The following is a 24,136-nucleotide window of genomic DNA, read 5'->3' as shown; positions in this document are numbered from 1 at the left end:
AGATGGCACTTTTTTTTCTCAACTCTTCATATATACTGGACAATTGACCAAATACCTTTTATTTCTTGCTTTCCTTCCTTCCTTTTCTGAAATAGACTGCGCCACTGACCAAATAAAAGCTGCTTTAAAGTCCAGCTCAGAGCATGTTATTTATGTGCCTATGCATACTTGCTTACCCATTGCTTTATACACACAGGACGTACAGCAATACACAAATATATTCACATGAGAAAAAAAAATGTAAGGATTGAAATATAAAAAAGAAAGATTATTTTCTACATAAATATAAAAACCACTGCCTCCATGCCTTCATCTCAGGTTTTTTTTTTCAGTTTATTCATGACAATTCGCATTTGTATAATGTTATTATTATTATTATCACTATTATTTATTATATGCATATTTATATTTGTTTTAATAAAAATTAGTTTAGATTTGTCCACCTGTCGGGTTTTGGAGATGTATGCATCACTATAGGGGGCATAAGAATCGGATGTATGTCTGGATATAACTTCGTTATTATTGATCATTTATTAGTTTGCTGGAAATTAGAACTAAATTTAGTTTTTAAACAAATCTTTGCCCTTAAACTAAAATAATTGTGTAGGCTAATGGATGTCTTCAGTGAAGTGAGTTTCTATCGTTTACTTATCCACGGAAGTAAACGGGTAAAGTGAAGAGCAAAAGTAAAGACAAAGTAAAGAGGCCGAATGGAGGATCGTTCTTTATTCTCGCGCTGCAGATGGTCTATTTAACTGTTTTCTTGTTAGTGAAGCATTCAGTTTATCCATTTACAAAGTCCGCCATGTAAATAGCAAATGCATCATGGAGCGACACAGCTGACTCTTAAAGGGAATGTGGGATGAGACTCTAATTGTTTTAATGCATGTTATGCTCAAAACACACCCATAACTTATTAAGAGAATAAGCACAATCATGTTAGACCTTGCGCCGGGGCGCAAAGCATATTTTTCCATCCTTAAAATAGCAAAAGTGGACTCAGACATGCCCTTAATGCTTTTGCACCATACGCTTTAGACTTTGCGCCTATAGTAGATCATTAAAATAGAGCCCTGTATGTTTCTTCAACAACAGAGAGGCTGAAAGTGGATTAGAGACTGTTTTTGGCTACACTAAACATACATAAATAACAAGAAATGCTCAAAATGTAGAATTTTTCTCAGGCTTTGGAGTTTAGGTTCAGTTGTTTTACTTTTATGGCAAAAAATAAGTCATTTAAATTGCCTTTAACATGAAACAACTGAACATAAACATAGCTAATTTTAGAAGAAACCTTCAGATGACACTTAAAGGTTTTGCATCTGAACTCTTCATACGGTATGTACTTCATCTCCAAACTACTTCAGAGCTGCCGTGAAAAAAAAGCATTAAACACTTTTGCTTAAAATAATTTAATCAAATCATTTTCTCAGCTATCCCTTTTACAGCAGCAGAAATTACGGTAACATTTTATTTTGATGGTCCAATTGAGTATTAGTAGACTGTCTGCTTAATATAGGTTGATACTGCTCCTTCAACAGACATATGACTGAGTTTAAGAAACTTAGCAAGTACATGTCAACTTACACTAACCCCAACCTAACAGTCTACCTATAATCTAATGAAAATTAGTTGGCATGTAGATGCAATGTAACCTAAATTCAACAAACGGACCATCAAAATAAAGTGTGACCGAAATGACACATTTTACAAGTCAGTGATAAACGTCAAGGTCGAAAAGCTGCAGACTAGCCTATAATATTATCCTAGTGAGGTGTTCAAGCATAAGGAAGCATCAAAAAAATCAAGTCCACACCGTATGTTTCTTCAACATCAGAGAGGCAGCAGGTGGATTAGAGACTAACTAGACCTCAATGCTGACAGACTGATAGAAAGAAATAAAAAGGCCTGCAGCCCCATCCACAGGGAGGCCCGGTGCTACGCCTCGATGCTGGCACACTACAGAACTTCAAACACTCGCAGACAACACGGATATAAACCCCCACCGCTTTGAAACGAACCCGGTGTCAATTATTCAAGGCAGCGCAACAGACAGTAACACCAACAATGACAAACATTAGTGCGAGCAAAGCGTCGGAGAGCTGAAAGTTGTATTGGTGCAGTTAAAAACTCGGTGACTCATCTCTCTGGAGTACGATTCTTCCCAGCATGTTCCTCGCTACTAACCCACCAGGCTAGCCGCAGGCAATGTTCACACACCCCGGCGCGACAATGAAGGAAAAGTTTCACACTGAAAGAACTCTGGAGTTGAGGATTTACATGATTCTTTGCCCCCGTCTTGACTACTGGCTAGCATTATTTTAAAGTGAGCATATTATGCTCAATTACTGTACAAGCTCATAATATCATTTCTAGGGGCTGCTAGAATATTAGAGTTTAAAGTGCATTTATTTCACTCTTTCGGTTTCCATGTTTAACAATGCAAAGATGGGTTAGTTTGCTCAGTCTGTTTACAGTGCTTCCGGAAAGTATTCATAGCGCTTCACTTTTTCCACATTTTTTAATGTTACAGCCTTATTCTGAAATTGATTAAATTCATTTATTTCCTCAAAATTCTACACACAATACCCCATAATGACAATGTGAAAAAAGTAAAAATAAAAATAAAAAACCTGAAAAATCACATGTACAGAAGTATTCACAGACTTTGCTGTGAAGCTCTAAATTGAGCTCAGGTACATATTCTGTTCCCATTGATCATTCTTGAGATGTTTCAGCAGCTTAATTGAAGTTCACCTGTGGTAAATCCAGTTATATAAGGTCCCAGGGTTGACAGTGCATGTCAAAGCACAAACCAAGCATGAAGACAAAGGAATTGTCTGTAGACCTCAGAGACAGGATTGTCTTGAGGCACAAGGCTGGAGAAGGTTACAGAAAAATTTGTGCTGCTCTGAAAGTTCCAATGAACACAGTGGCCTCCATCATCTGTAAGTGGAAGATGTTGACAACCACCAGGACTCTTCCTAAAGCTGGCCGGCCATCTAAGCTGAGTGATCAGGGAGAAGGGCCTTAGTCAGGGTGGTGATCAATAACCCGATGCTCACTCTGTCTGAGCTCCAGCGTTCTTCTGTGGAGAGAGGAGAAACTTACAGACGGACAACCATCTGTGCAGCAATCCACCAATCAGGCTTGTATGGTAGAGTGTCCAGACAGAAGCCTCTCCCTGCCTGGAATTTACCAAAAGGCATCTGAAGGACTCTCAGACCATAAGAAACAAAATTCTCTGTAGACCATGTTGGTGGCAGCAGCATGCTGTGGGGATGTTTTTCAGCAGCAGGCAGGAACCTCTCAGGATAGAGGGAAAGATGAATGCAGCAATGTACAGAGACAATGAAAACCTGCTTCAGAGTGCTCTTGACCTCAGACTGGGGTGACGGTTCATCTTCCAGCAGGACAATGACCCAAAGCAAACCGCCAAAATATTATTGGAGTGGCTTCACAACAACTCGGCAAATGTCCTTGAGTGGCCTAGCCAGATCTAAATCCTTTTGAACATCTCTGGAGAGATCTGAAAATGGCTGTACACCGTCGCTTCCCATCCAACCTGATGGAGCTTGAGAGGTATTGCAAAGAGGAATGGACTAAAATTCCCAAAGACAGGTGTGCCAAGCTTGTGGCGTCATATTCAAAAAGACTTGAGGCTGTAATTGCTGCCAAAGGTGCATCAGCAAAGTATTGAGCAAAGGCTGTGAATACTTCTGTACATGTGAGTTTTCAGGTTTTTTAAAGACATTTTAAAACATATTTTTTCACATTGTCATTATGGGGTATTGTGTGTAGAATTTTGAGGAAATAAATTAATTAAAAAAATGTGGAAAAAGTAAAGCGCTATGAATACTTTCCGGATACACTGTATATTTGGTCATCCTCTATGAATTGGGTAGATGGACAAACTGTCATGCCCCTACAGTAGATGTGGCTCATTTATGGATAAAAAGTATTTGTTTTACATGTACCAAAAGAGCAGAGAGACAACTGGTTTGGGTGTGCAGAGCTCTCCTGGAGAGATTTCAGACAGGGCATTAGGGATATTGAAGACATAATTTATAAATTTATAAAGTATATTAAATAAAGCTCAAATTCTGTTAAGATATTTTGTAAATTACCTACCTTAAATATATCAAAACCTAATTTATGATTAGTAATCTGCACTACTAAGCACTTGATTTTGATTAAAAGGAAATTACATCAGATTTAGATGTTTTTATACACTCAGATTTTGAAATAGTTGTATCTCAGCCAAGTATTGTCTTTTCCAAACCATACTGTAAATCAGTGGTAAGCTTATTTGTTTGTACACTCACAGGCCACTTTATTAGGTACACCTGTCCAACTGCTCTTTAATGCAAATTTCTAATCAGCTAATCACATTGTAGCAACTAAATGCATTTAGGCATGTAGACATGGACAAGGCGATCTGATGCAGTTCAAACAGAGCATCAGAATGGAAAAGAAAGGTGATTTAAGTGAATTTGAACTTGGCATGGTTGTTGATCTGAGTATTTGATCTGATGTTCATGCACAACCATCTCTAGGGTTTACCGAGAACGGTTCGAAAAAGAAAAAATACTGAGTGAGTGGCAGTTCTGTGTGAGCAAATGCCTTGTTGATGCCAGAGGACAGAGGAGAATGGCCAGACTGATAGAAAGGCAACAGTAGCTCAAATAACCACTCGTTACAACCAAGGTATGCAGAAGAGCATCTCTGAATGCACAACATGTCGAACCTTGAGGCAGATGGGCTACAGCAGCAGAAGACCACACCAGGTACCACTCCTGTCAGCTATGAACAGGAAACTGAGGCTACAATTCACACAGGCTCACCAAAAACTTTTTAAATAGTCGTTTCTCAGTCAAATATTGTCTGTCTATCTAGCATTAACAAAAAAAAAAGAGTGAAATTTGGTAAAAGCATGTGGCTGTGATGTGCATTTCTCAAGTTTGTGTCGGAAAACACTACTGGTTGGGTTTAGGGAAGGGGTGCACCCATAAATCAATACAGGGCTGATATATTATGCACAACAAGGCAGCCAATGAGCAAACGTGGCCCAGTAATGTATTCAAAAAATACTTCAAGCTGATGTAACCCTGTCTACTTATTTCACAGTTCTCAAAAATGTAGCCCTGGGCATGTATCTCCAATGAACCTGGGTTGTTATTTGTAATAACATACCAGCAGCATTATAATGTATGATTTGGGAGTGCAGGGCTAACCTGGAGATTGAGTAAAATATATAAACAATAATATTTGAAACATTTTAGCATATCAATTCAGGAAGCAGAGTGATAATAGAATGCTGGTTTAGTTCAGTTTAATACAAATGTCACTGTTAAAGAACGATCTGCTTGAAGAGCAGCTCCACTGATCATAACCAAGCCAGAGGCAACAGTGGCCTCAAACCAAAACTCTACCGACTGACTGATATAGGAGAAACCAGGCTCAGTTGGGGGACCAACAATAGTGAAACAAGAAACAGGAAAATAAAAATAAAAATCCTGGATGATAAAGTGTGTCATCTTTGCTGACAACTCGACTACATGCAGTATTTTTGGCCACAAAGGGCCAATGTCATTCAGTGGATGGAGAGATGGAGAACAGATAGACAGAAAGATGAGATACAGAACAGATGAAATAAAGTTCACTTTGTTATGGAGTCATTAAATTTGTGGATGAATAAAATGTTGGATGTATTAATGGGTGGATGGACAGACAGACAAATATTTGGATCTGCATGTCTGAAGTTATTTCTTATATTTATACACCTTAATGTATATAGTGCCAAGATCTTGGTATAGATTGTGATTTGATAAACAGATAAATGTAGTGGTCAAATCCTGCTTTTTTCCACTTCAGCTCTTAACAAAGGTAAAACTTGTTCTTTCTAGAAAAATATGGAAAAATTAATGCATGCTTTTATTACATCTAGGTTGGACCACTGTAACTTATTATATTTTGGGATTAGTCAAACAGATTTGTCCCATTTGCAGATTCAAAATGATGAGGGCAAGGCTTTAAACGAGTACCAAATCGTGTTTATTTTAAAATTCTTCTCTTGGCTGTTAAAATCACTAAATGCTTTGGCATCTTCTTACCAGTCAGATTTGCTGACTGAACATCAGCCTGGTCAGTCTCTTCGGTCATCAAACCAAAGACTACTATGCAACTCTAAATTGATCCTGAAATGCAGGGGTGACTGCATTTGCAGTAGCTGTTTCTAAATTTGTGGAATGCTCTGTATTAGATTTGTATCTGTTTTTGTATCTAGGTTAAAAACTTACCTTTTTTGATTTGGCATTTTATCAGAGAGAATTGTTGTTGACATTCACTTAATTATTGTGGAAAGCACTATATAAATAAACCTGAATATTATAATCTGATGGACAGTTTTACTAGTACTAATCTAAAGTTTGGTTTCAGTGAGGAATTAAAAACAAGCATATAAAGTTGCCATTGGCTATGTCAAATCTGCAGCTCCATATTTGGGTGGACGCACTCATTCGATGGATTACTGGAGGGACGGTTTTCCCAGTGTTACAAGTTTGTCCAGTTAGCTCGCCATGTGCATTGGCAGACTTGAGAAGCAAACAGGAGTTGACAGCAGTGACATGGTTTGAGTCCGGCAAAGAATGGTTCCAGAAAGTGGGTATGACAAAAACAAAACCCAAATATCAAACAAGCAAGTAAATAACAGAGTGAGAATTTGGTAAAATATGAAAACATGATAAAAATCTTTTCTGTTTCTGGATTGCTTTTTAAAACTGTTGGTTGGGTTTAAGGAGGTTGGTGGGCGCTGGTCAATCGGTGCTTTTGAAAACACTTGGTTGGGTTTAGGGAAGAAGGAGCGTAGGGTCAGTCGATCGTTCAGTTGGTCAGTCAGTCAGTCGGCAGCATCATCTGGAGGATTTACATAAGAAGAGCAGGCGCGAATGGCATTCGTGAGAGAAATTTGAGATCTCAAAAGGCGAACACATCGGCCTCTGGTGGATTCGCAAAAACAAAAACTGCAGAAAAACATAGCTCCTGGAATGCATTTCGTGACCTCCGGAAATGTATATAGGGTTATGTTTTCAGTATGAGCCTGGGTTGATTTTAACAGTACTAAAGCTTGTCTGAGTAAGAAATAGAAACAAATAAAGTCGCCATTGGCTTTGATGAAACTGCACCTCCACAAATAGATGGATGCACTCATTCAGTAGATAGATGGACAATTATTTGCATGTCTAAAGTTCTTTCTTTTATTTGTACACCTCAAGGTATAGTATCTTTCTGATTTTGAATGTAATTTCAAGAGTTCACACTTTGCTGATGATTGATTATAAAGCTTGTTTTGGAATGCTGTCCAGGGAGACAGCCCTGAGCTCATAAGATCCTCGAGCCTGGGGCTCCCTCCCATTGCAGGGCGAGAGGGGAGTTTGATCTCATGTAGATCTCTAGAACTCCCCTGCTGTAGCTAATGAAAAGATCGTGATTGCTCTTAAGAGATAATTACTTACTAGGTGCATGTCTATGGTGGCGATTTGGATAAGTCAATTAACTTAAGTTGCATGTTTTTGGACGGAGGGAAACCCACATGAGCACGAGAAGAACGTGTAAACTCCGCACAGAAACGTAGACTGGCTTGGTAAGGACTAGAACCAGTGGCGTTCTTGCTGTGAGGCAACAGTGCTAACCACTCGGCCATCGTGCCACTCATCTAGGAAAGGAGGAGGAGTAGGGGTGGAAGGGGGGATTCTTTAAAATGAAGATGGCTGTTATATGGAACTTAGGGTATTTATAATGGCTTAGGAATCGTCTGATAGGTGAATCATAAATTGAATAATGTGGGACCAGCCGCAAGCAATCATAAGCACGTGATCCTCTCGAAATTAGTTTATAAATAAACTTCGCATAATTGTAAAGCTGCTTCGGAATAACAATTGTTGTGAAAAGCGCCAAAACAAATCAACATGCATTGAATTGACTATGACAATCCTATGGACAATTTTAATAGTAGTAATCTGACTTTTTCCCAGCATGCTGCTGGGTTACGGCTGAAAGGGCATCTGCTGTGTAAAACAAATAATTAAATTATTAATGAATAATTGTCAGTTCATTCCGCTATGGCGACCCGTGATAATTCAAGGACCAAGATGAAGAAAAATGAATAAATGAATGATGATCTAAATTTCAATTTGAGAGAGAGAAATGGAGACAAACATATAAGGGTGCCATTGGCCCTGACAAAACTGCAGCTCCACACGTGGGTGACTGCACTCATTCGAAGGATGGATGGATGAACGGATGGACAGACGGAAATTGATTTACCCTGAAATTGGGTTTGACTTCGAAGAGCACAAAGGTGGAACAAGAGATGGAAATGAACGTGTTTGGGTGATGGAGTGTATGACGGCTTTGTTGAATCCGCAGCTGCACACGTGGGTGGCTGCAGTCGGCGGTGTTTGATGCGACACAGGCCTGCGGGCACATCCTTACACTCATGCACACAGCCCCCGTACCGGGACAAGCCACGCGTCCTAGGGGCCAGATTTCTGTGCTCACGCTCTCTAAAACATCTGCCACCAGTTTTAAGGGGGTGTGAATGTTGGACTGTTGACAGGAAGCACGTTGGGATGAGTGCGAGCAATACTACTATACAGTTTAAGTCAGAATTATTAGCCCTCCTGTTATTTTTTTCTTTCTTCTTCAAATATTTCCCAAATGAGGTTAAACAGATCAAGAAAATTTTCACAGTATTTCCAATAATATTTTTTCTTCTGAAGAGAGTCTTATTTGTTTTATTTCGGCTCGAATAAAAGCAGTTCTTAAGTTTTTTTAAAACTATTTTAAGGTCAACATTATTAGCCCCCTTAAGTAATATTTGTTTTCAGTCAGGGGTCTCAAACTGCTGGCCCACAGGCCATTTGCTGCCTCCCTCCTCCTCCCTCCAGAACCGATGTCAAAAATATAATGAGAGTTGGCCCAACAAAACATATTTTTGAATCACTAAGATTGTTGTGCAGCCGCATATAGCCACTTGTGGTTTTGACCCCCACCTACTGGACATTTAAAGTACTATACTATATATCCGGGTTACTTTTGGTTTCTCTTAAGCCTGGTTTATACTCGACGCATCCGCTAATTCGCTTGAGTGCGAACGGTGAATGTGACGCCCTCGCGGAGTGTGCGGAGATTCACTTTGGGTGCGCGTGACATTATTTCGGCTGGAGGAGCGCATGCTTTTTTTTGAGACTCGAGCGAACAGTGCGCGTGGCGCCGCGTTTGATTTGAGTTAAATATGAAACACTGAAGAGATTTTATCTGAAACACGTACGACTGAACAGACATCTTTATGATCCGTGATCATAGAGATAACCAGATGATCAATAATTCTTGGCTAGAAATTGCAACAGCCGTGGGAAAGGAGGAACGTTTTTGAGGTTTGGAAAACCTGAGGGATAAGTTTGTTAAAGCCAAAAGAGGCCATGGCAAAAGTGGAGACCCAGGTACACAATTACAGAAATATGTTTTTTCACCATTCATAGGTATTACACTGATGTATTTATTACAGTTTTGAATATAAAACAATTTAATAGCTACAAAACTGTAATTAAGGAACAAATTACTTCTTTGATAACTGGAAAAGAATATTTGAACCTATCGGTTTACAATATACTGATGGCCTGTTTTTCTGGGCTTTATTGGTGATAATGGTCAGGAATGTTGGACCATTATTGCCTTTTTTGCATAAGTAAAATACAGAAACTAGCCAGACAGTAATGTGTGAATTGTGGAGCGGGCTAAATAAAAAAAACAACATCTGTATTTTTTAGTAAGTGTAATTTTTTTTGCTTTTATTCTTGCCATAATAAAAATATATATTTGTAGAGCAACTCATGTTCTGCTGTGATGAATATTTTAATAAACTTTAATAGGTAGAAATGTCCGATATGAACAAAACCAAGTGATGCATCAAAGTTTGATTTAAAAAAATCTTGAATGGTTATAAAAATCCTTATAATCATCAAAATAATTTATAAAAACAATAAAAAATAATTAGTTTAAAAATATTGAATGATTTAATGATATGACTTAGTTCCTGAAACTTTCTCCTTCAATGTTTATCCATCTGTCTTTACTGTCAGTTCCTTTTGACCGCCCCCTGTTGTTTTAAAGAATATCACAACGGCGAACGCTGGCAAGTATAAAAGCCTCGTCCGTTTTGCAAGGTGCGCGCACAGTCAGCGGAGGTACGTGATGCGGCGCCAGGCTAAAGTATAAATCCAACTTTAGCATGCGGTCGACAGTAACGCACATGCAGATTATTTCTGGGGCTGATGTAAACATTAAAATATATGTCCGTAAGTGCACTATTTTTACTAAAGCTCTATTTTTTGTAAATATTTCAAGGGTCATTTGATTACAATCAGTTTTTATACCACCTGTATTTTGTTGTACAAACACATCTCCATGGCTTACACGTTATGATGGTGGTGTAAATTATATGATCATTTTGCTAATATTAGATTCAAATGGTCTCATTAATACATTTTCCTCAACATTTCCTTAAGATTTGCATAAAAAACATGCATTAGTAAAATGTTACTGCTCGCTGAATTGACCATGTTAAAGTAAATGTGAATTTGTACATACTTTTTTACGAAACTGAATGATATTGAGAAGAACAATTGCCAGTAATGTCAACAAAGTTACCCAAACTCTTTTCTGCTGTCTATGATATCTGTTAAACTTTTGGTTAAGCAACAATTGATTGGGGCGATGCAGTGGCGCAGTAGGTCGTGCTGTCGCCTCACAGCAAGAGGGTCGCTGGTTCGAGCCTTGGCTGGGTCAGTTGACTTGTGGAGTTTGCATGTTCTTCCTGCGTTTGTGTGGATTTCCTCCGGGTGCTCCGGTTTCCCCCCACAGTCCAAAGACATGCGGTACAGGTGAATTGGTTAGGCTAAATTGCCCATAGTGTATGTATGTGTGTGCAAATGAGTGCGTATGAGTGTCCCAGTGAGGGGTTGCGGCTGGAAGGGCATCCGCTGAGTAAAAACATATGCTGGATAAGTTGGCGGTTAATTCCGCTGTGGCAACCCCAGATTAATAAAGGGACTAAGCCGAAAAGAAAATGAATGAATGAATGAACAATTGATTGGGACGTAATCATTATTATGCCTATTATTAAATTGTAGTATTTTCATAGCAATTTAAACTCCCCCTTTAATATGTACAACAAGAAACAAAAAGGAGCTTTGACTGCATATACTCTGGGGAAGAATGTCTGAGTGCATCAATTACATCATGTTTCCGCTTTTTTCTTGTGCTTGAATGGTAAAGCGGCCCTCTTATGAATTGTCAGTCACTGATATGGCCCCCTGCCGATTTGAGTTTGAGACCCCTGTTTTCAGTTGTCTACAGAACAAATCATCGTTGTACACTCACCAGCCACTTTATAAGGTACACCTTACTAGTTCTGGGTTGAACAGCATTTGCCTTCAGAACTGTCTTAATCCTTCGTGGCATAGATTCAACAAGGTAAATGGAAATGGAAATATTCCTCTGAGATTTTGGTCCATATTGACATGATAGCATCACACATTTGCTGCAGATTAGTCGGCTGCACATCCATGATGTGAATCTCACATTCCACCACATCCCAAAGGTGCTCCATTGGATTGAGGATCTGGTGACTATGGAGGCCATTTGAGTACAGTGAACTCATTGTCATGTTCAAGAAACCAGTCTGAGATGATTCACACTTTATGACATGGTGTGTTATCCTGCTGGAAGTAGCCATTAGAAGATGGGTACACTGTGGTCATAAAGGGATGGACATGGTCAGCAACAATACTCCGGTAGGCTGTGCCGTTGACACGATGCTCACTTGGTACTAATGGAACCAAAGTCTGCCAAAAAAATATCCCCTACACCATTACACCACCACCACCAGCCTGAACCGTTAATACAAGGCAGGATGGATCCATGCTTCTAAGTTGTTGAAGCCAAATTCTGGCCCTACCATCCAAATGTCGCAAAAGAAATGGAGGCTCATCAGATCAGGCAACATTTTTCCAATCTTCTTTTGTCCAATTTTGTTGAGCCTGTGAATTGTAGCCTCAGTTTCCTGTTCTTATCTGACAGAAGTGGCACCCGGTGTGGTCTTCTGCTGCTGTAGCCCATCCGTCTCAAGGTTGTGTGTTCAGAGATGCTCTTCTGAATACCTCGGTTACAACGAGTGGTAATTTGAGTTATTGTTGCCTTTCTATCAGCTCGAACGAGTCTGGCCATTCCTTTATGACCTCTGGCATCAACAAGACATTTGCGCCCACATATATTTCCCGCTCACTGGATATTTTCTATTTTTTGGCCCATCACTGTAAACCCTAGAGATGGTTGTGCAAGAAAATCTCAGTAGATCAGCAGTTTCTGAAATACTCAGACCAGCCTGTCTGGCACCACCAACCATGCCATGTTCAAAGTCACATTTTTTCCACATTCTGATGCTCGGGTTAAGCTGCAGCAGATTGTCTTGACCAATGGCCTAAATGCATTGAGTTTCTGCCATGTGATTGGCTGATTAGAAATTTGCATTAATGATCAGTTGTACAGTACCTAATAAAGTGGCCGGTGAGTGTGCAATGACTAGCCCAAAAACCCTAACTTGCCTATAATTAACCTATTTAAGCCGTTTAAATTGCACTTTAAACTGAACACTAGTATCTTGAAAAATATCTAGTAAAATATTCTGTACTGCCATCATGGCAAATTTAAAAGAAATTAGTTATTAGAAATTAGCTATTAGAACTATTAAATATTTCTATTTCATGAAGCTATAATTAAAAAAAATCTCTCTTCGTTAAACAGAAATCAGGGAAAAAATATATAGACAGAGGCTAATATTTCAGGAGGGCTAATAGTTCTGACTTCAGCTGTCCATCGCAGGCATTATGATTGACATTAAAAGACTTGAGACCTGCATTGAGACACGAAGCTGTCGGCTGCAGTTTACAGAAATCTAATAAGACTTCCCTAATGTAGTAGCTCTCACGACGCTGCCAAGATTTGTCATACACTACAACGGGAACAGATTTTCTGCCGTACTGCCCAGATGCACAATGTACGGTTGGTCGACAACTTTCTATAAACAAGCACGCTGGATTCTCTAATATGTACTATTCATGCCTACGGCTCTCGTTTGGCAGCTGTGAATAATTCGGTTTTCCTCTCAAAAGACAGATGCTGTATTTTTTTTTTTTTTTAAATGTCCGGATTTATTATTTGTGACAGAATAATTAAACATTAAAAGCTGGCTAAAGGAACAGAGAACTGGATAATTATTTATGTTTAAAAGGTCCTCTATAATTGACGAGTTCAAAGGAGTATTAAATACTTCTGACTGGGGAAAATATTAATGCAATGACTTCTCACTGATCTCCAACAGAACGCTTAAAATAAAAATAAAATAAAAAAATAAAATAAATAAAAAACATGTTAAAGTTCACATGAACCGAATGTTGACTTTTATTTCAGTATGTTGATGAATCTGAAAATCTATGGTTAAAGCATCACCCAGTGACCAAAAGCTGCTGGTGCACCTAGGTACCTCCGCGGCGGCGTTACGAGTGGCGGTAAAACCACGATTCTGAAGGAGTGACATCTGTACTTCCAACTGAAACTGAATATTGAGTAGGGGGCCCATGGTCTTAGGCCACCTTGTTAGAGCAACTGACTCCCACACTGTAAAAATTAAAGGTTCCTGGAGGCACTTTTTGGGGTTCTTCACATTGCCACGCCGGCGGAACCCTCTAAAGAACCTCTAGGCACCATTTCAAAAGGGGCAGTTCATCAATCTCATTTTCTGGTCTCCACAATTGTCCTATTTAATTATGACGAAAAAAATCTCTTGGTTCCTTTAAGTGCTAGCTTTTAGAAGAGAGATCCACCCGGAACCCTTATAAAAGTTTATAGATTTTAGAGTAACTCTTTTTTGAAATTTGAGTTCCACCAAAAACTTTCAAAGTGCTTCAAGGTCTTAGTGTAAGGAAATAGTGACTCCAGAACCTCAGTATTGACAAAAAGTGCTTGTAGGATCCCAGTTACAGCAAAAGGGTCCTACAAGTACTGAAAAGACTGTCAGTGGTTCCTCAAGGAACCCCTTTTTGAGAGAAAGAGCTTTAAGGCACTTAAAATAAATTTTGAATTTCCTTGAGTACTCAACAGGTTACTTGAAGCACCTTTACTTTTTACAGTGCATGCGGAGGGTCGCCAGTTCGATCCCAGCTTGGAGCGGGTTGGGTGGTGTAGCACCGGTGGAGTTACATTGGCGAATCATTGCCTCATAGCAACTTAATGGTCTGAGAGGGGAATTAATATCAAAGTTCCTTTAAGGCAAGTAATTTCAGTCTTTGAAACACCTCTCGGGCAGTATGCTCAGATAATCCGTCTAATGGGAAAACATCAAATTCTCCAAAACTGTTTGCCAAGCTTCTTATGATTATAATAAACATTTGGAATCACCAATAAAATTAAACAACAACTGTCTCATAAGTTATGTTACTAAACATTCGAATCAAACAAAATCGTCATTTGTTAAGGTTGCTTGAGCTAGTGCGCATGTGCACTTGAACAAGATCACAACACCGATACGATACAATACAATACAATGCAATATATGATAAGATATGATACTAAATTAAATTAAAACTGAAAGGTAGTGATGGTGAAATTAAGCTTTCTGAACCAGTGAACCTTCAAACTCAGTTGTATCGGAAAAAGGTTCGTTACTCGAAGCTTTCAAAATAAGAGCTTAATGAGGACCTCTGCTGGTTAAAGTGTGGGAAAGTACTATGTGACAAAAATGTTCACAACCGACCAACTCAATCATACAACAATAGTAATATAAACAAATTACTCAATTACTGTACACTGATTTTTTTTAAGTTAAGTGGTTGTAAACTATTTATTTGGGCTGAATTTAAACAAATTAAATTGAACATTATAAAATTTTATTAGTTTGTTTAAATTCAACATATAAATTGTTTGCAACAATTATCAGTGTATTTGTTTTTTACAAATAAGATATGTTACCACATGAAGACTGTAGGAAAATCAAAGATATTCAATAGTATTTTCGCTTATAATCCAAGGAGTCCTACACCCAACCACTCGTTCCGAGCAGGAATCGAACCAGCGCTTCCTGCATGGGATGCTTTAAGGAGGAGAATAAGGGAGTGAGGCTTCAGAGCTGCATTCACCAGCTGGCCTCAGTTACACATTATACTACAATATGATGTAGAATTCAATAAAATAGCAGTAAATAATACACTAATGCACTTTAGTACGGTTCAAAAGCTTTTTACTATTAATTACTATTGTATTTTATTTGAATTACTGGTGCGTGGGACCGGTGCAGTGTTTTGAAACAGTAGTCCAGTACACCTAATCTCTTGCTGTACTGTTTACTAACCCACAAGGGTGTTTAAATTTTTGAATCAAAATTGGAAGCAGTCATGTGGGTATAGGCGAAAATGAAGCTTCGGACATCACTGATCACGTGATTATGGCCAAACAAATCAAGCTCCGGTACACTGCTTCACTGCGAGATGTATAATTTGTTTGATACATGCTTTTAAGCCTCTGTGTACAATGCCACATTACTACTAAACAGAACTAATCAAATTGCAATGAACAAAAAACTAAGTACTGTAATTGTTTGTATAACTATTTGTACAAAAATATACATGAGACGCCATCCTATTTTTAGCAACTAAAATAAGTCACTGCATTGACCATGTCCTATTTCGAATCAGAAAAACAAAAAACTCTGTGATGAGAGAGGTTTTGTTAAGAGTTGAGAACTTCAAGCGCAGTTTGATGTGATATTTTAAGAAGACCTTCAGCTCTTCTTGTTCTCTATTCTTTCTCTTTCCTCCTACAGAGTCAAATCATTGCACTTTCATAATCAAGCGAGACGCCCCGCAGCATCCTTCCTAAACTCTCACCAGCATTCACAGGAAAACATTAAGTAGAGTTAAAAAAAAAAAGAGACTTATTAATATATGCTTGTACAAACTGAGGTTTAAACCTGATAAAACAAAACATGAAAGACTGAATTCTTCTTCAGCCAGAGGAATTTTAAAATGTACGCATTTTAAACTACATTTTCTTTATAGTTTGGAATTGATCTGGAAGTACTTTTGAGTGAGTTGCGATTGATCACATAGTCTAATTTGCAATTGATTATATGAAATTATTTGTGGATTATAAAATTATGCTTTTCTCAAACTTTATTATCTCTTTCTGTGCACCAATGGCAAAAAAACAAGTGTTGTTCTGTAGAGTTTTGGTAGAAAACAACAATAAGAACAGTAGTAATATAAATACGCAACAAAAACACATGTAAAATAGCAAAACTTGCCTTGGATTAGCGGTAACGCCAGTTTTGCATTTATTATTATTTTTTTAACTGTACTATTACTGTACATCTACATCTGTTTTTTATTTTTGATTTGATTATCAGTTCGTACAGAATGAAGAGCATCATCTGACCAGTTTTGCACCAAATAATTAAAAAAATAACAGACTTAGATGAATAGTAATAGTACAGTTGAAATAATAATAATAAACACAAAACTGGCCTTACCACTGATCCAAGGCAAGTTTTTCTATTTTACATGTGTTTTTGTTACATACTTATATCACTACTGTTCTTATTGTTGTTTTTTATAGCATAACATAACATAATATAATATTGTATAATATAACAATATTTATCCATTTATTTGATTTGATTTGTATTTTTTACACTCTAAATTTGAAATTTAGCATCTATATTATTTTATTTTATCTTTTAATATTTTTTTACAAACTGAGCTAGAAATGAACTATCATTTTATTTTATTAGTTTTTACTTTTAACATTTTTTATTTATTTTAATTTTTATTTACTTAATTTAATGATTTAGCACACCAAGTTAGAAATGAACTACTTTATTTATTTTATTATTTTCATTCATTCATTCATTTATTTTCTTTTTGGCTTAATCCCTTTATTAATCTAGGGTCACCACAGCAGAATGAACCGGCATCTTATCCAGCACGTTTTACGCAGCGGATGCCCTTTCAGCTGCAACCCATCTCTGGGAAACATCCATACACACCCATCCACACTCATATACTACGGACAATTTAGCCTACCCAATTCACCTATGCTGCATGTCTTCGGACTGTGGGGGAAACCGGAGCATGCGGAGAAAACCCACGCGAATGCGGGGAGAACATGCAAACTCCACACAGAAATGCAAATTGACCCAGCCGAGGCTCGAACCAGCGATCATCTTGCTGTGAGATGACAGCACTACCTACTGCGCCACCGCGTCGCCATTTTATTATTTCATTAAATTTTTTTTAACACACTGATATAGAAATGAACTATTTTATTTTATTTTAACACTGCGCTAGAAATGAACTACATTTTATTTTATTGTTTTCTATTTATCTGTCTACTATTTTATTTTATTTTCCTGCTTATTTCTAGACTACAAACATTACAAATGTTCACACATTGAACATAATAACTTATCATGCTTCTATAATGCAATAAAAACCTACTTTACAGCTCCATAAAGTTACACCACAACTTCAATTTCACCAACTTCAGTTTCAACTAGGGCTGCACGATATTGGAAAAATCAAACATTGCAATGTTTTTTATTTTGCAGTATTGTATATATATATATATATATATATATATATATATATATATATATATATATATATATATATATATAAATAAATATATATATATATAAATAAATAAATATATATATATATATATATATATATATATATATATATATATATATATATATATATATATATATATATATATATAAATATATAAATATATATATATATATATATATATAAATAAATAAATAAATATAAATATATATATAAATATATATATATATATATATATATATATATATATATATATATATATATATATATATAAATAAATAATTATATATATATATATATATATATATATATATATATATATATATATATATATATATATATATATATATATATATATATATTACAATGTGAATACAATTTCACCAGACGACTTAATATCTCTGTTTGGAAAGAATTTATAATGCGAGTTAAATTGGGATGATTCTACAGTGGGAGTACATGCCCATAAAATCTAATAAACAATCTTTAAAATTTTTGGGGTGCCCCGACACGTTTTTGTTGTGGTCTGTGCTATTTGCAGTGCATTTCTGTATTTGCACGTGTTGTGAGTATTTTCACGCATAACAGTCTATAAATACAATCAAGAAAAAAGATACAATTACAATAGTGTTGTGTCGTTTCCCAAATCTAACAGTATTTAAGTACAGTAACTGAATGATAAAAATAATGCAATAAAATTAATCGTAGTTAAAGTCAAAAATGGTACAATTTCTTATACCTGACTGCTTTTAAAGTCATTATACAATCACATGCAAGTGATAAATTATAATACAAACTCAACGTGCCATATATCCTACGATGGGACTATTGCGTATGATCACAGTACGATATCGATGCTGAAAAGATATATTTCGCAGATCTAGTTTTAACAGCCATGAACTGCACATCATTCTCAAGATTTCTGCTCAAATCCCAATAAAGTGTTATTTAAGATGTCCCTCAGCTACCAAACCTTATAAACAACAAAACCAGTCACAGCTAAATCTCCATAGCCCATCTTAAGAGCGGAGGTTTCTATAGTTCAAACAAGGTCACGAATACATTCTCCCATTTGTTTGTTCCTGGATGTTTCAGTATCACACTGAGCACAGTCGACATGGCCTGTTACGAGCAAAACTAAACAAAATAACCACGCGGACATGCATAAAATATGAGGCACAGATAAACACGCCTCTGATGTGAGGATTTAAGCTCCGAAACATGATCTCAGTCGCCCCGGAGAATTAAAAGTCCAAACCCTTTCAGAAGTTGTGATCCTGCTGGGCCGCGGTGATGCCCCTGATGTTAGGCAAAATGACTCCAGAGACGGCTGGATTTCGCTTTTAATAACCCTTTATGGCGAAAAGGAATTGCAGCGCTGTTGCAGAAACATACATAAGCGCACGTTTCATCTGCAACTACTGTGCCTATTCAATTACAGCAAATGCGATTCTCAGAAATGAAAAGAACTGCTTTTTTCTCCAACTTGATTTCCGTTTTTTTCTTCCCTTCACTAAAAGGCTTTTATCACTCTCATGAATGTTCTGCACAATAGCAGCTTTTAGCCTTTTGTTAATATTCCTTGATGCTCATTTGTATTAAAAGGTAAATTATTATGCAAAAATCACATTTTAAACACAGTTATGTGGCAACAGTGTGTGAATATAGCCAGCCTCTTATAGTAAAAAAAAATATATATATATTTTTATCACACTTGTAGAGATGGATTTTACTCAGACTTGTGCCTTGTAATAAAACAACAAAAACAGGATCAACAGAACAGGATAAATTTCGACACATTCTTGCCCTTTTTCTTGAACTTTCCTTTCCCTCTGGTATTGATAAATACTTGATAAATACTCAGGTCTGACTGGTAACAAGGTTTTGTTCAATATTTATGGTGGCTTGAGAAAGCCAACACACTGTTATACTACTTAAGCTTCTTCTTCCTATTCTTAGACTATTTTAAGAACAAATCTCCTCCTAAACCGTTCCTACTACACCCACCAAACTAACTCCAAGCCTCCAAACTATACTGAAATATGTTGCTATATCTTTTCCAACTGATCTGACTTACGGTTTTCCGAAAACTTACCTGGAGAATTCGGAAAAGTCCTATTGACTTAACATTGGACCAAATTTTGTGACCTCATAACTTTGCGCCAGACTGTTATACAGACTAAAGGTTGGGCTCATTTAAATCAGACTACCAATCTGCCAATCACTGATGACCTTTCAGCTTACTAGCCACACCCTAGCAACCACTTATGGCACCCTAGCAATTGTCCCATAGCTTTCCATTGTAAAAAAAAAAACTGCCATTGACTTTATATTGGACATACTAACAACATACCAATCCATACTAACAATATACTTAACCATACAATTTGGATCAAAGCCTTTAAGGGGGAGTTTCAAAGAGTTATAAAACATTATTTGTGGGGTATTTTGAGCTGAATCTCTACTTGCATACTCTGGAGACTTATAACGTGGATTTCACTTTCACTTTAGAATAGGGGGTCAAGCTGCCTTTATTAGCACTGTGTTAATGACATTTTAACCTTAATTATTAGTTTGTTTTACTCATTAAACTTTAATATTACCTAATAAGTGCCATAATTAATGTGGATATAACTTTCACTTTAGAATAGGGGGTCAAAAAGCCTTTATTAACACTGTATTAATAACATTTTAGCCTGAATTATTAGCTTGTTTTAGTCAAACTTGAATATTCCCCAATAAGTGGTATGCTTAATGTTGATATCACTTTCACTTTAGAACAGGGGGTCAAATTTCCTTTATTAGCACTGTATTAATAACATTTTAGCCTTAATTATTAGCTTGTTTTAGTCAAACTTGACTATTTCCTAATAAGTGGTTTGCTTAATGTTGATATCACTTTCACTTTAGAATAATGAGTGAAAAAGCCTTTATTAACACTGTATTACTGACATTTTTGCCTTAATAATTAGCTTGTTTTAGTCAAACTTAAATATTCCCCAATAAGTGCCATGCTTAATGTTGATATCACTTTCACTTTAGAATAAGGGGTCAAAAAGCCTTTATTAACACTGTATTAATGACATTTTAGCCTTAATTATTAGCTTGTTTTAGTAAAACTTGAATATTTCCCAATAAGTGCCATGCTTAATGTTGATATCACTTTCACTTTAAAATAAGGAGTGAAAAAGCCTTTATTAACACTGTATTACTGACATTTTAGCCTTAATTATTAGCTTGTTTTAGTCAATAAACTTGAAAATGTCCTAATAAGTGCCATAATATGGATATAACCTTCACTTCAGAATAGGGGGTCAAACTGCCTTTATTAGCACTGTATTAATGACATTTTAGACAAATAGTTTGCTCATGCTTAACTGATGCATAATTGTGAACAAGTTAATCATAATTTATATGTTTAACTGAGCTTAACTAATGCAGAATTCGGGACCCTTAACATGTTTAGCTAACCGCTAATTGTTAGTGCTTTTGTTTTTAACAAATGCTTAATTGTGAACAAATTAACCAATAATTAATGCTTAACTAATCATTTTGAACCACATCTTGTAAAAAGCAGCATAATAGGTCCCCTTTAGTTTGCAATCAGGTTAAAAGCTCTGTTCTTACCGAACTCTCCAGGAACTGAAATCTCGTAGACGCAGGACTGGCCGGTGGTGTAGTTGCGAGGGTAGTTTGGGGACAGAATGGTGCCCTCCGAACCTGTCGAGCGACTTCCGCATGGAGCTGGAGGAAAGAAATCAAATTAAGTTAAACTGAGTCTGAATGCATGCTAATATTCAAAATACAAGTAAACAGGCAACTATATGCCATCAACAAGACAATAATGGTGGCTTTGGAGACTTTAATAAATGAGAGTGTTATGAAAATGATCCCTGTTCACATGTATCTGCAAATATGACTAAAATTACAGTATTATTCATGCCAGTAATAATTATTAACTTTTTTTTAAACACTCTCTTATACTGTACCCTTGAATCGAACAAAAAAAAATACAATAATAATAATAATATAGTAATAATAATAATAATAATAATAATAATAATAAAAAATAAAAAATAATAAAATACATTAAAATAAAATAAAATAAAATAAAATAAAATAAAGAGTGGGGCAAAGATTAATTGTAATTAATTGCATCCAAAATATAAGTTTGTTTTGACATAATATATGTGTGTGTGTACAGTGTATATTTATTTAGTACATACAGTATAAATACACACACATGCATGTATATATTTAAGAAAATGTATATTTATATTTAAATGCAATAAATATATATATATATATATATATATATATATATATATATATATATATATGTGTGTGTGTGTGTGTGTTACAAACTTTACATATATTTAAATATATATGCAAAAAAAAGTTTTGTATAGTTTTGTTTTTATGTACTTGTGTATATTACTTAGACATAATATATACTAAATATATACTGTATATATTACACCAGTGTTTCTTAACCACATTTCTGGAGGATCACCAACACTACACGTTTTGGATGTTTCCTTTGTCTCTCACACCCATTACAGGTTTTTTTTGTCTCTGCTAATGAGCGGATGATCTGAATTCGGTGTGTTTGTTTAATAAGACACGGAAAAGGCTGGTGTTCCTCCAGTGGTAGAGAAACACTGTATATTGTACTACACGTATAATACATATAATACATATATATAAATATATATATAAAATTGTGATTAATCTTTGATTTTTTTTATTTATAAGTTAGCACAAGGGCACATTAACATGAGAAAAAAGTAAATAAAATGATTTTTGGCCATTTATGTACTAAACAATGGCATTTTGAATGTTATGAAAACAGCATTTGAAAATGTTTTTTTTTTTGACCTGGCATGAATAATACTGCAATTTTAGTCATTTTTACAGATACATGTGAAGAGGGATCATTTTCATTTCACTGTCATCTATACACAATACTTTTCAAAAAAAAAAAACATCTTTTCCATTTTTTATTGTAGTGTTGTCATGCAAATGTGCCCAGAGTCATCTTTCTTTCCTTTCTTCTTGTTTTCTTTTATCTTTATTTGATTCTAGACACTTGTTTTTTTTTACAACGTGAGACTTACAGTGAAAAAAGACTGGAAAAAGCACAGATGACTATCAATTTTATTATTCATTAATTCATTTTCCTTCAGCTTAGTCCCTTTATTCATTAGAGGGCACCACAGTGATATGAACCACCAACTTATCTAGATTATGTTTTATACAGCGGATGCCCAAACACACTACGGCCAATTTAGTTTATTCAATTCACCTCTAGCGCATGTGTTTGGACTCACAGCAAGAAGGTCACTAGTTCGAGTCCTGGCAGAATCAGTTGGCATTTCTGTGTGGAGTCTGCATGTTCTCCACATATTCGCGTGGGTTTCCTTTGGGTGCTCCGGTTTCCCTCACTAGTCCAAAGACATGCGCTTTAGGTGAATTGAATAAACAAAATTGTCTGTAGTGTGTGTGTGTGTGTGTGTGTGTGTGTGTGTATGAAAGAGTGTATGGGTGTTTGCCAGTGATGGGTTAAAGCTGGAAGGGCATCTGCTGTGTAAAACATATGCTGGATAAGTTGGTGGTTCATTCCACGGTGGCAACCCTTGATTAATAAAGTGACTAAGCCAAAAAGAAAATAAATGAATGAATAATAACACATCAATTATGTTTTTTGAAAAATAAAATCAGAAAAATACATCACGAAAATATTATATATGTAGTAATATGTAAATATGTACAGTAAATGTGACTCCATATAATTGTTATTATTATATTATTATCTATATAATACTGCTATTATTAGGGTTGGGTACCGACCGGTATGTACCGGATCAAATCAGCATATGAATTTAGGTGCCACTGGAGCCACAATATTGCTAAAACCTGTAGGAAGGAACATTATCATATGCATTGGTTTATCTGACAAAACTTGTCTTTTTCACCAAAAAAGGTCCATACTGACTCCAAAGGCAGATACAGATAAGATCAGGGCCTGGTGTGTGGACTTTGGGGGTTTTACAATGTGGTCACATGTTGATTGGTCAGTTTGAATGTCTCAGTATTTGGGCTTTGGTCACATGGTCAAGAAAGATACAAAATAGTTGGTAAACTTTGCTCTGTGTCTTTTCCTGCTCAGGCTCTCTCTCTCCCCCTATCTCTCTCTCTCTCTCTCTCTCTCTCTCTCTCTCTCTCTCTCTCTCTGGTAACTTTAATTTACATTTAAGCTGGGTACAATTAATATCATGTGTTTTTTCATTGTTTTATCTCATGTTTTATCATTTTATACAGTTATTTGTAACTAATCCAGTTGTAACCATAGATAATTATTCCCATTAAATCATCTCATTATAAAGTATTTGTGA

General features: G+C 36.1%; 1 protein-coding gene across 1 annotated transcript in view; it reads right to left on the bottom strand.

Moving 5' to 3' along the window:
- Positions 1–24,136, bottom strand: part of csmd3a (CUB and Sushi multiple domains 3a) — a 685,206-nt gene that overhangs the window by 328,922 nt on the left and 332,148 nt on the right. The window contains exon 31 of the mRNA XM_056474744.1: positions 21,369–21,485. Coding sequence (XP_056330719.1) covers positions 21,369–21,485 — 117 coding nt within the window. The remainder of the gene's footprint in view (positions 1–21,368; positions 21,486–24,136) is intronic.

Source organism: Danio aesculapii, chromosome 16 (genome assembly GCF_903798145.1).
Source record: "Danio aesculapii chromosome 16, fDanAes4.1, whole genome shotgun sequence".
In the NCBI taxonomy this organism is placed as follows: Eukaryota; Metazoa; Chordata; class Actinopteri; order Cypriniformes; family Danionidae; genus Danio; species Danio aesculapii.
The sequence above is the reverse complement of the archived record's forward strand: the minus strand, read 5'-3'. Positions and strand labels throughout refer to the sequence as shown.